This window comes from Saccopteryx leptura, chromosome 5, assembly GCF_036850995.1.
Source record: "Saccopteryx leptura isolate mSacLep1 chromosome 5, mSacLep1_pri_phased_curated, whole genome shotgun sequence".
Lineage (NCBI taxonomy): Eukaryota > Metazoa > Chordata > Mammalia > Chiroptera > Emballonuridae > Saccopteryx > Saccopteryx leptura.
The window spans coordinates 167,500,565-167,514,900 of record NC_089507.1 but is presented as its reverse complement, the minus strand read 5'-3'; the positions used below and the strand labels follow the sequence as shown (position 1 = coordinate 167,514,900).

General features: G+C 36.9%; 1 protein-coding gene across 1 annotated transcript in view; it reads left to right on the top strand.

Annotated features, from left to right (window-relative positions):
• The first annotated feature begins 1,649 nt into the window (after positions 1-1,649).
• Positions 1,650-14,336, top strand: part of ABCA9 (ATP binding cassette subfamily A member 9) — a 99,589-nt gene continuing 86,902 nt past the window's right edge. The window contains 3 exon segments of the mRNA XM_066386585.1: positions 1,650-1,745; positions 3,324-3,338; positions 3,340-3,501. Of these exon segments, the coding sequence (XP_066242682.1) occupies positions 1,650-1,745; positions 3,324-3,338; positions 3,340-3,501 (273 nt within the window).

The following is a 14,336-nucleotide window of genomic DNA, read 5'->3' as shown; positions in this document are numbered from 1 at the left end:
GACTTCTTGGACTTTACTTATAAAAAGTGGCTAAAGATCGAGTTAATCACACTTTGATTTATGGCCCACAGAATGATTGGTTCAAAGAAAGCATTTATCTTGTTTTGATTATTTAGTTCCTTAAATTTACTACTCCCATTTTATACTCAACCTCCATTTTCATTTCCCACTTACCACGGCAATATTTTCATGGTACTGGGTAATGATCCTTTAGTTCCTAGATATTCTGGGAAAATATATATTGCTTGTAGTTAATATACATCAATATAAATAATGGCGTGATGCAACTCTCAACATTTTCTTTTTAAAAAATTGACACTATTTTTTTTAAGACCTCTTCATGGTTTTTTTTTTTTTTTTTGTATTTTTCTGAAGCTGGAAATGGGGAGAGACAGTCAGACAGACTCCCGCATGCGCCCGACCGGGATCCACCCGGCACGCCCACCAGGGGCGATGCTCTGCCCACCAGGGGGCGATGCTCTGCCGTGACCAGAGCCACTCTAGCGCCTGGGGCAGAGGCCAAGGAGCCATCCCCAGCGCCCGGGCCATCTTTGCTCCAATGGAGCCTTGGCTGCGGGAGGGGAAGAGAGAGACAAAGAGGAAGGAGGGGGGATGGTGGAGAAGCAAATGGGCGCTTCTCCTATGTGCCCTGGCCGGGAATCAAACCCAGGTCCCCTGCACGCCAGGCTGACGATCTACCGCTGAGCCAACCGGCCAGGGCAACCTCTTCATGTTCTGACCAGGTGGTGGCGCAGTGGATAGAGCATTGGACTGGGATGCGGAGGACCCAGGTTCGAGACACCGAGGTTGCCAGCTTGAGTGCAGGCTCATCTGGTTTAAGCAAAGCTCAACAGCTTGGACCCAAGGTCGCTGGCTCTAGCAAGGGGTTACTCGGTCTGCTGAAGGCCCGTGGTCAAGGCACATATAAGAAAGCAATCAATGAACAACTAAGGTGTTGCAACAACAAAAAAAAGCCTAATGATTGATGCTTCTCATCTCTCTCTGTTCCTGTTTGTCTGTCCCTCTCTCTGACTCTCTCTCTGTCTCTGTAAAAATAACAAAACTAAAAGACCTCTTCATGTTGATGGGTGAATATGGATTCATTGCTTCTACACCCTACATACTACTCTATGGACTGTATTGATTACAATTTGTTTTACAACACCATGCCACAATAATTTACATCAAGAAGAGCATCTTTGTAAGGCCTCCTCCAGGACATGGGTGAAAATTTCCATGGCACACATGCCCAGCAGCTGAGTTGAGCGATGGCAGTAGTAATGAATTGGCAGTGAGTCACTGAAGTGGCTGTGTAAGGCTCTGCTCATACCAGCAGGACATGATGTGCTTTTGTCTCCATTGAACAGTGCCAAGTTGTGCGGAATAACATGGGACTCTATTAAACTCTCTCATTTTTGTCAGTCCAATGAGGAGTGAATATAAATTATATCTAATACTTTAAAAAAATTATATTTCTTTTAACAATGTGAACATCCCTTTATATGTTTTTTAGCTTTTCGGCTCCCTTCTTTGCTACATAAGCAATGGGAAATAGTTGTTGTAATGTTTCTTTTTGGCTTGATTGCACAACTTTTCCTCTTTTACACTTTCACATTTACTTCTTGACTTCCTTGTTTTAAAATAAACAGATGAGCAACAGGCACATAGGCGTGGGTCAGCAAACATGGGCCCTTCTCTGCAAGAATTTTCTTAAAAATTGGAGGATCAAGAGAGAAACCTTGATGGTATGGTTCAGAGTCTATGTGTTTTAATTTTTAGAAGAGGGAGTAATATTTTTCATGCAACACAGATACTGAATCTTCATTATTTAGTTTCACATATAGTTTATTTCTAACTAACAGGCTGGATTTTCTTTCAAAGTCTGGACTTTGCTTTTATTTCAAATATGATTCCTTTAAAATATATCATTAGTATATGTTTCCCTGAAGGCATTTAAAAAATAATTCATATTTAGAAACTCAGTGAAAAATAAAGTTGCATCTTTATACTGTAGAGATAACAATTCTTAACATCTGAACTCCCTTGAAACTCATAAAGGAATAGGTACACAAGTTCAGGGTCACAGTCAGAGCAAGAGGCAGCATTTAATGCAGAAAGAATCCAAAAGTTAAGCCAAAGTTTTAAAAAGTACCCAAAAGACAAACTGTAACACATCTACACAGTTGTACTATGGATACGGATAATGTCAATTTGAAAGAAATAATGAACATATAAACAAAGAAGAAAAAATGCATTTTGAATTTTTTCTGTTATTAAGATAATATTTTTTTCTGATCATAAGACTGATTAGGTATGCTTTGTGTAGAAAATTCAGTAAATTCAGAAAAATATATTAATTTAAAATAGCTCATAAGAAGCCCATAGATTAAGGATTAATATATTAACATTTGATCTTATGAATATTTTGTGTGTATATGTGTGTCAATGATATGAACATTTTGTGTATGTATGTGTGTGTTCTTTCAATCAATATGAATTGAATACTTGGATTGGCAGGAGTAAGGTCTATAAAAATTTCTGCATAGAATAAGGATCATATAAATATGAATACAAATATGAATATAAATTAAATTCTTTTCAATATTGATGTTTTGCTATGACTTTTAATTCTTTTTTATATAAGCATTGTATCTGTTAATTTATCTATCTAACTAGACAGATTAAGCATAGATATAGTCCAACACCCATAGCTAAAATGAGACCATATGGTGAATAAGTAAATACCTCTTTTAAAGACCATGAGTTAAGATTAAAACTAAATAGTAAAGTGTATTCGTATCATGGGACTTTACATGCATTCTGTTGCACTTCCTATTCCAAAATATTGTCTCAGTGACCAAGACTCTTAAATTTCTTCTTTATGGGCAGTGTTTTGAGACTATCTCCTTCCACATACAAGAAGCAGAACAAAAATATGACCTTGTTCCTGTCGATGGAAGCTGGTTTTCTATATTTCATGCCACCTAACATTTCTTTACCATTGTCACTCAGGTTTCATTATGACTAAACCATTAGGCCATTCATGAAGCAATACAGCCATTAAAATTTGCATTGAAGTATGGTAAACTTAGATTCTCAAATATAATTGGAATTGATGCTACATCTTGTCTTGATAAATGATGTGCGTATTTGAAAATGTTCAGATTAAAAGACAAAAGAAAATTGGGACATTTAAAAACTGGGAGAGAGGAAAAACAGAATCCAAACTGTATAAAAAATTAGGTGTCTTAAATAGTTTGCAATGATTAATCTGTGGTTCAACAGCTATTAATTTGCTTCATTTTTCTCTCATTGCTGTGTAGGAATGGTTTTTCTCATTTTTTTCTGGCATTATTTGCATACCTATGTTCTTACAATGTACACCAAGTTAATGACTTTTCTCAAATGCCTGCAATGGATCTGGGACATGTAGATAATTTTAATGATTCTAATTATGTTATTGCATTTGCACCCAAATCAAAAACAAAGCAGAGAGATGATGTCAGAGTAATGGCGGGGTAGGAAGCGAAACCGATAAATCTCCCCCAAAGCTCAACAAGATCTTCAACCAGAAACAGAAAAACCTATCCTTGGAGCCGCCAGATGTTTGACAATACACCCGAAGGTATGGTTGAGCGAAAAATTGGCTAATTATATCACCAAACCCCGAAGGAAATAGGGAGTAAGAAATGCTCTGCCTTCCTCACTAACCTAAACAGGGCGGCTTTCACTGGGAACTGAGAATATAGAAACTAAGGCAGGCTAAAGGGGTGAATAGATCCAGCCCATGGCACAAATGGCTGAACCAGGCTGTGGCACAGAGATCCAAGCCGAGGAAAAACAGTTCCTGTGGCAACCCGGGCAATACAAGCTAACACTCGCGCCAAACCCAGACAAAGAAAGACAAGTGGGGCAGCCATTTTCCCCGATCCTCTGGTCGGCGCGCGCAGATAGTGGATGAGAGATTCCTTCCAAAGCCCTGGGAGTGGGCACCCCTGTTATCCCACAGAGAGGCAGAGTCAGAGGCCTTTGTGTGGGCCGAAAGTAGAATCTCTGGACTGCCCCAGTGCCCTGGGAAAGCTGCGCATGGGGAGGGAGCAAGAACTAATTCCAATGCTGGAACTTTTCAGTGTGGGTGGGGGTTTCACTCAGAGGGTGAGGCGGCCAGCCAGATATCCTGGTCTGCGCGCACAGATAGTGAGCGAGAGATTCCTCCGAGTGCCTCGGCAGTGTGCGCCCATGTTATCCCACAGAGGGGCAGAGTCAGGGGCCTTTGTGTGGGCCAAAAGTGGAATCTCGGGCCGCCCCAGCACCTTGCAAAAGCTGCGCCCGGGGACGGAGTGAGAGCCAATTCCAACGCTGGAAATTTTCCATGCGGGTGGGGGTTTCACTCAGAGTGTGAGACTGCCGGCCTGATATCCTGGTCTGTGCACACAGATAGTGAGCGAGAGTTTCCTCCAAGTGCCCTGGAAGTGGGCACCTGCCCGTGTTACCAGACAGAGTGGCAGAGCCAGAGGTCTTTGAGTGGGCAGAAGGCCCGCCTGATTATGCTAGCAGCTCTGACTGACTGAGCCTTACCCAGAACCCTCTGCTGAGTGGAAATAGAGTGGGGAGTTGCCAGCTCTTTGAGCCTCTTACTATCCAGGCAGAGGCAGCAGCAACCCCATAGCTGGATTATCAGTCTACTAATTGAGGAAGGAAAGACTAGGAGAAAGGCTCCAGGAACACGGACTCTCTCACTGTCAGAGCCTATAAATGCTAATGAGCCTCGACTGCCAACGAGACTAAAGCACAATACATGACATCGCCATAGAGACTTATAAACTGCAAACCAAACCTCTACCAGAGTGTGCCAAAGGGGCAGAACCCGGGGTACAGAGTCCCCGACCAGGAAGAGGGAGAGAAAAGAAAAAGCAAGAAGATAACCTTTCAAAATCAAGAATAATCCGCAGACTTTATAACCTATCCCATTTTTTATATTTGTTCGTTTGTTTTTCTTATCTTCATTCTTGATATTTTTTTTTCCTCCTCCAATTTGGTCGATTAACTCTCTGCCAGTCTTACTCTCTCCTCTCCTTGAACTACACTAACCATAAGTGTTACATCTTCCATTATCTTTTCTTTCCTCTTCCTTTCTCTCTATGAGGGTTGCACTCCAAAACCCTTAACTCTCTCTCTCTCTCTCCCCCCTCTTTTTTCTTCTTTTAGTGGTTCTCTCTTTTTTTCTCTCTCTCTCTCTTTCTTTTCTCCCTCTATATTAGTTTCTTCCTTTCTCCTTTACGTATCCTCTCATTCAAACCTCAATAACAAACAAATTATCTTATCTGGGACTCAAACTTATGTTTGTGGCATTTTGGGGGGGTTTTACTTCACCTTTTTAACTCATTAGCAGTGCTCCCATCCCTGGCTCTCCATTTTATCTAGTTCTTGTTCCACTAAATACAATAGTAATTTTTTAATTTGTCCCCCCATTTTCCTATTTCCCTCTTATCCCTCTCATCATAACTCTTAATCAACCAACACCTAAAAGCAAATCACTTTATTCCTGACCCAAATTTTTTACTTATTTGCTTTTTGTGGGTCCATACCCCATTCTTTTTTTTTTTTTTTTTTTTGCCCCTTTATTACTTTTCCCCAATTCAGGCCTCTATTACAGGCATTGTTTGTTCTATTTAATACAATATAATTCACAGTTCACCACAAGATTTTATCCAGAAAGAGGGGAGAGGAGAGAAGAAGAAAAAAAGAGGGGGGGGGAATAATTTCCTTTTTAAAAATTTTTATTTTATTTTATTTTTCTTTATTTCAATATTAATTAAAAAAAACTCTTTTCGATTTTTTTAACTTTTTATTCTTTATTAAATCTCATTAATACTATCAACAAAACCACCCTCAGATGCCATTAAGGAAGAGAAAATTGAATATCATGGATACAAAAGAAAGAGAGGTAACACAGCTAGATGAGGAAAAATCTATGGAGAAAAAATTTAATATATTGGAAACCTTGGAGCTAAATGACAAAGAATTCAAGATAGAAATCCTAAAAATCCTCCAAGATATACAAGAAAACACAGAAAGGCAATTTAGGGAGCTCAGAAAACAACTCAATGAACACAAAGAATATATTTCCAAGGAAATTGAAACTATAAAAACAAATCAAACAGAGATAAAAAAACTCAATTCATGAGCTGAAAAATGAGGTAACAAGCTTAGCTAATAGAACAGGCCAGATAGAAGAGAGGATTAGTGAAATAGAAGACAAGCAACTTGAGGCACAACAGAGAGAAGAAGAAGAAAGAGACTCAAAAATTTAAAAAAATGAGATAGCCCTACAAGAATTATCTGACTCCATCATAAAGAATAACATAAGAATAATAGGTATATCAAAGGGAGAAGAGAGAGAAAATGGAATGGAGAACATACTCAAACAAATAATAGATGAGAACTTCCCAAGCCTGTGGAAAGAACTAAAGCCTCAAGTTCAAGAAGCAAAGAGAACTCCGAGTTTTCTTAACCCCAACAAACCTATTCCAAGGCACATCATAATGAAATTGGCACAAACCAACGGCAAAAAAAAAATTCTCAAGGCAGCCAGGGAAGAGAAGAATACAACATATAAAGGAAGGCCCATTAGATTATCATCAGATTTCTCAGCAGAAACTTTATAAGCTAGAAGAGAGTGGACCCCAATATTTAAAGTCCTGAAAGAGAGGAACTTTCAGCCACAAATACTATACCCATCAAAGCTATCCTTCAAATATGAAGGAATTAAAAACATTCACAGATACAGAAAAGATGAGAAAATTTATCATCAGAAAACCCCCACTCCAGGAATTACTAAAGGGGGTTCTCCAATCAGATACAATGAACAACAACAACAACAAAAACAGAGCCACAAGTAAAAGCTCCAAGAAGAACACAATAAAACCAAATTTAAACTGTGACAACAACAAAAAGAAAGGGGGGGAGAGGATGGAGATTAACAGTAGCAAAGGACGATGGAGTGCAAAAGTACTCACAAAATAGTGCGCTACAATGAACAGGGTAGGAACCCTTTTCATTAATTAAAGGTAACCACCATTGAAAAAACCACCACAGAAGCACATGAGATAAAAAAGATAGCAACAGAGGAAACATGTATGGAATACAACCAAATAAAAACAAAAGATAGAAAAATGAAAGAGAAAGATCAAACAAGACACTAAACTAACAGAAAGCAATATATAAAATGGCAATAGGGAACTCACAAGTGTCAATAATTACACTAAATATAAATGGATTAAACTCACCAATAAAAAGGCACAGAGTAGCAGAATGGATTAAAAAAGAAAATCCAACTGTATGCTGCCTACAGGAAACTCATCTAAGTAACAAGGATAAAAACAAATTCAAAGTGAAAGGCTGGAAAACAATACTCCAAGCAAATAACATCCAAAAAAAAGCAGGCGTAGCAATACTCATATCTGATAATGCTGACTACAAGACAGGAAAAGTACTCAGAGACAAAAATGGCCATTTCATAATGGCTAAGGGGACACTGAATCAAGAAGACATAACAATTCTTAATATATATGCATCAAACCAAGGAGCACCAAAATATATAAGACAGCTACTTATTGACCTTAAAACAAAAACTGACAAAAATACAATCATACTTGGAAACCTCAATACACCGCTGACGGCTCTAGATCGGTCATCCAAACAGAGAATCAACAAAGACATAGTGGCCTTAAACAAAACACTAGAGCACCTGGATATGATAGACATCTACAGGACATTTCATCCCAAAGTGACTGAGTATACATTTTTCTCCAGTGTACATGGATCATTCTCAAGAATTGACCATATGTTGGGCCACAAAAACAACATCAGCAAATTCAGAAAAATCGAAGTTGTACCAAGCATATTTTCTGATCATAAAGCCTTGAAACTAGAATTCAACTGCATAAAAGAGGAAAAAAATCCCACAAAAATGTGGAAACTAAACAACATACTTTTAAAAAATGAATGGGTCAAAGAAGAAATAAGTGCAGAGATCAAAAGATATATATATACACAGACAAATGAAAATGACAATACGACATATCAGAATCTATGGGATGCAGCAAAAGCAGTGATAAGAGGGAAGTTCAAATCACTTCAGGCATATATGAACAAACAAGAGAGAGCCCAAGTAAACCACTTAACTTCACACCTTAAGGAACTAGAAAAAGAAGAACAAAGACAACCCAAAACCAGCCAAAGAAAGGAGATAATAAAAATCAGAGCAGTAATAAATGAAATAGAGAACAGAAAAACTATAGAAAAAGTTAATAGAACAAGGAGCTGGTTCTTTGAAAAGATCAACAAAATTGACAAACCCTTGGCAAAACTTACCAAGGAAAAAAGAGAAAGAACTCATATAAACAAAATCCAAAATGAAAGAGGAGAAATCACCACAGACACCATAGATATACAAAGAATTATTGTAGAATACTATGAAAAACTTTATGCCACTAAATTCAACAACCTAGAAGAAATGGATAAATTCCTAGAACAATACAACCTTCCTAGACTGAGTCAAGAAGAAGCAGAAAGCCCAAACAGACCTATTAGTAGAGAAGAAATAAAAAAAACCCATTAAAAACCTCCCCAAAAATAAAAGTCCAGGCCCTGACGGCTATACCAGCGGATTTTATCAAACATTCAAAGAAGACTTGGTTCCTATTCTACTGAAAGTCTTCCAAAAAATTGAAGAAGAAGCAATACTTCCAGACACATTTTATCAGGCCAACATAACCCTCATACCAAAACCAGGCAAGGATGGCACACACAAAAAAAGAAATCTACAGACCAATATCTCTAATGAATACAGATGCTAAAATACTAAACAAAATACTAGCAAATCAAATACAACAACATATTAAAAAAAATAATACATCATGATCAAGTGGGATTCATCCCAGAATCTCAAGGTTGGTTCAGCATACATAAAACGGTTAACATAATACACCATATCAACAAAACAAAGAACAAAAACCACATGATCTTATCAATAGACGCAGAAAAGGCTTTCGATAAAATACAACACAATTTTATGTTTAAGACTCTCAACAAAATGGATATAGAAGGGAAATATCTCAACATGATAAAGGCCATATATGATAAACCATCAGCTAACATCATATTAAATGGCACTAAACTGAAGGCTTTCCCCCTTAAATCAGGAACAAGACAGGGTTGTCCACTCTCTCCACTCTTATTTAATGTGGTACTAGAGGTTCTAGCCAGAGCAATCAGACAAGCCAAAGAAATAAAAGGCATCCGTATCGGAAAAGAAGAAGTAAAGGTATCACTTTTTGCAGGTGATATGATCCTACACATTAAAAACCCCAAAGAATCCACAAAAAGACTCCTTAAAACAATAAACCAATACAGTAAGGTCGCAGGATACAAAATTAACATACAGTAGTCAATAGCCTTTCTATATGCCAACAATGAAACAACTGAGAACGAACTCAAAAGAATAATCTCCTTCACGATTGCAACAAAAAAAATAAAATACTTAGGAATAAACATAACAAAGAATGTAAAGGACTTATGTAATAAAAACTATAAACCATTGTTAAGGAAAATCGAAAAAGATATAATGAGATGGAAGAATATACCTTGTTCTTGGTTAGGAAGAATAAATATAATCAAGATGGCCATATTACCCAAGGCAATATACAAATTTTTTTTTTTTCTTTTTAAATAAATTTTTTATTAATGGTAATGGGATGACATTAATAAATCAGGGTACATATATTCAAAGAAAACATGTCTAGGTTACCTTGGCATTAAATTATGTTGCATACCCCTCGCCCAAAGTCAGATTGTCCTTCGCCACCCTCTATCTAGTTCTCTGTGCCCCTCCCCCTCCCCCTAACTCTCCCCCTGTCCTCCCTCCCCCCACCCCTGGTAACCACCACACACTTGTCCATGTCTCTTAGTCTCATTTTTATGTTCCACCAATGTATGGAATCATGTAGTTCTTGTTTTTTTCTGATTTACTTATTTCACTCCTTATAATGTTATCAAGATCCCACCATTTTGCTGTAAATGATCTGATGTCATCATTTCTTATGGCTGAGTAGTATTCCATAGTGTATATGTGCCACATCTTCTTTATCCAGTCTTCTATTGAAGGGCTTTTTGGTTGTTTCCATGTCTTGGCCACTGTGAAGAGTGCTGCAATGAACATGGGGCTACATGTGTCTTCACGTATCAATGTTTCTGAGGTTTTGGGGTATATACCCAGTAGAGGGATTGCTGGGTCATAAGGTAGTTCTATTTGCAGTTTTTTGAGGAACCACCATACTTTCCTCCATAATGGTTGTACTACTTTACAGTCCCACCAACAGTGAATGAGGGTTCCTTTTTCTCCACAGCCTCTCCAACATTTGCTATTACCCGTCTTGTTGATAATAGCTAATCTAACAGGGGTGAGGTGGTATCTCATTGTAGTTTTGATTTGCATTTCCCTAATAACTAATGAAGCTGAGCATCTTTTCATATATCTGTTGGCCATTTGTATCTCTTCCTGGGAGAAGTGTCTATTCATGTCTTCTTCCCATTTTTTTATTGGATTGTTTGTTTGTTTGTTGTTGAGTTTTATGAGTTCTTTGTAAATTTTGGATATTAGGCCCTTATCTGAGCTGTTGTTTGAAAATATCATTTCCCATTTAGTTGGCTGTCTGTTTATTTTTATATCAGTTTCTCTTGCTGAGCAAAAACTTTTTATTCTGATGTAGTCCCATTCATTTATCTTTGCCTTCACTTCTCTTGCCATTGGAGTCAAGTTCATAAAATGTTCTTTAAAACCCAGGTCCATGAGTTTAGTACCTATGTCTTCTTCTATGTACTTTATTGTTTCAGGTCTTATATTTAGGTCTTTGATCCATTTTGAATTAATTTTAGTACACGGGGACAGGCTGTAGTCGACTTTCATTCTTTTGCATGTGGCTTTCCAGTTTTCCCAACACCATTTGTTGAAGAGGCTTTCTTTTCTCCATTGTGTGTTGTTGGCCCCTTTATCAAAGATTATTTGACCATATATATGTGGTTTTATTTCTGGGCTTTCTATTCTGTTCCATTGGTCTGAGTGTCTATTTTTCTGCCAATACCATGCTGTTTTGATTATTGTGGCCCTATAGTATAGTTTAAAGTCAGGTATTGTAATGCCCCCAGCTTCATTCTTTTTCCTTAGGATTGTTTTGGCTATTCGGGGTTTTTTATATTTCCATATAAATCTGATGATTTTTTGTTCCATTTCTTTAAAAAATCTCATAGGGATTTTGATGGGAATTGCATTAAATTTGTATATTGCTTTGGGTAATATGGCCATTTTGATTATATTTATTCTTCCTATCCAAGAACAAGGAATATTTTTCCATCTCATTGTATCTTTTTCGATTTCCCTTAACAATGCTTTGTAATTTTCATTATATAGGTCCTTTACATTCTTTGTTATGTTTATTCCTAGGTATTTTATTTTTTTTGTTGCAATCGTGAAGGGGATTATTTTTTTGAGTTCGTTTTCTAATATTTCATTGTTGGCATAGAGAAAGGCTATGGACTTCTGTATGTTAATTTTGTATCCTGTGACCTTACTGTATTGGTTTATTGTTTCTAATAATCTTTTTGTGGAGTCCTTTGGGTTTTCGATGTATAGGATCATATCATCAGCAAAAAGTGATACCTTTACTTCTTCTTTTCCAATATGGATGCCTTTTATTTCTTTGTCTTGTCTGATTGCTCTGGCCAGAACTTCTAGCACCACGTTAAATAAGAGTGGAGAGAGTGGACAACTCTGTCTTGTTCCTGATTTAAGTTAGAAAGTCCTCAGTTTTATGCCGTTTAAAATGATGTTGGCTGATGGTTTATCATATATGGCCTTTATCATGTTGAGATATTTCCCTTCTATACCCATTTTGTTGAGAGTCTTAAACATAAAATTGTGTTGTATTTTATCAAAAGCCTTTTCTGCATCTATTGATAAGATCATGTGGTTTTTGTTCTTTGTTTTGTTGATATGGTGTATTACGTTAACCATTTTGCGTATGTTGAACCATCCTTGAGATTCTGGGATGAATCCCACTTGATCATGATGTATTATTTTTTTAATATGTTGTTGTATTCGGTTTGCCAGTATTTTGTTTAGAATTTTAGCATCTGTATTCATTAGAGATATTGGTCTGTAGTTTTCTTTCTTTGTGCCATCCTTGCCAGGTTTTGGTATGAGGGTTATGTTGGCCTCATAAAATGTGTTTGGAAGTATTGCTTCTTCTTCAATTTTTTGGAAGACTTTGAGTAGAATAGGAACCAAGTCTTCTTTGAATGTTTGATAGAATTCACTAGTATAACCGTCTGGGCCTGGACTTTTATTTTTGGGGAGGTTTTTAATAGTTTTTTCTATTTCCTCCCTGCTGATTGGTCTGTTTAGGCTTTCTGCTTCTTCATGACTCAGTCTAGGAAGGTTGTATTGTTTTAGGAATTTATCCATTTCTTCTAGATTGTTGTATTTGGTGGCATATAATTTTTCATAGTATTCTACAATAATTCTTTGTATATCTATGATGTCTGTGGTGATCTCTCCTCTTTCATTTTGGATTTTATTTATTTGAGTCCTGTGCCTTTTTTCCTTGGTGAGTCTTGCCAAGGGTTTGTCAATTTTGTTGATCTTTTCAAAGAACCAGCTCCTTGTTTTATTGATTTTTTCTATAGTTTTTCTGTTCTCTATTTCATTTATTTCTGCTCTGATTTTTATTATCTCCTTTCTTTGGCTGGTTTTGGGTTGTCTTTGTTCTTCTTTTTCTAGTTCCTTAAGGTGTGAAGTTAAGTGGTTTACTTCGGCTCTCTCTTGTTTGTTCATATAGGCCTGAAGTGATATGAACTTTCCTCTTATTACTGCTTTTGCTGCATCCCAGAGATTCTGATATGTCGTATTTTCATTTTCATTTGTCTGTATGTATCTTTTGATCTCTGCGCTTATTTCTTCTTTGACCCATTCATTTTTTAGAAGTATGTTGTTTAGTTTCCACATTTTTGTGGGTTTTTCCCCCTCTTTTTTGCAGTTGAATTCTAGTTTCAAGGCTTTATGATCAGAAAATATGCTTGGTACAATTTCAATTTTTCTAAATTTGCTGATATTGTCTTTGTGGCCCAACATATGGTCAATTCTTGAGAATGTTCCATGTACACTAGAGAAAAATGTATACTCTGTCGCTTTGGGATGAAGTGTCCTGTAGATGTCTATCATATCCAGGTGTTCTAGTATTTCGTTTAAGGCCACTATATCTTTATTGATTCTCTGTTTGGATGACCGATCTAGAGCCGTCAGCGGAGTATTGAGGTCTCCAAGTATGATTGTATTTTTGTTAGTTTTTGTTTTAAGGTCAATAAGTAGCTGTCTTATATATTTTGGTGCTCCTTGGTTTGGTACATATATATTAAGGATTGTTATGTCTTCTTGATTCAGTGTCCCCTTAATCATTATGAAGTGACCATTTTTGTCTCTGAGTACTTTTTCTGTCTTGTAGTCAGCATTATCAGATATGAGTATTGCTACCCCTGCTTTTTTTTGGGTGTTGTTTGCTTGGAGTATTGTTTTCCAGCCTTTCACTTTGAATTTGTTTTTATCCTTGTTGCTTAGATGTGTTTCTTGTAGGCAGCATATAGTTGGATTTTCTTTTTTAATCCATTCTGCTACTCTGTGTCTTTTTATTGGTAAGTTTAATCCATTTACATTTAGTGTAATTATTGACACTTGTGGGTTCCCTACTGCCATTTTATAAATTGCTTTCTGTTAGTTTTGTATCTAGTTTGATTCTTCTCTTTTGTTTTTCTATCATTTGTTTCTGTTTGTTTGTGTTCCATACTTCGTTCCTCTGTTGCTACCTTTTTTAAGTCATGTGTTTTTGTGGTGGTTTTTTCTAGGGTGGTTACCATTAAGTAATGAAAAGGGTACCTACCATATTCATTGTAGTACCTTATCTTATAAGTATTTCTGCACTTCATCGTCCTTTGCTACTGTTAATCTCCATTCTCTCTCCCCCTTTTTTTTCCTTTGTTGTCGCAGTTTAAGTTTGGTTTTATTGTGTTCTTGGTGGAGCTGTTATTTGTGGTGTTGTTTTCTTTTGTTCTTTGAATCTGGTTGGAAAACCCCCTTTAGTATTTCCTGGAGTGGGGGTTTTCTCGTGATAAATTCTCTCATCTTTTCTGTATTTGTGAATGTTTTTATATCTCCTTCATACTTGAAGGATAGCTTTGATGGGTATAGTATTCTTGGCTGAAAGTTCCTCTCTTTCAGGGCTTTA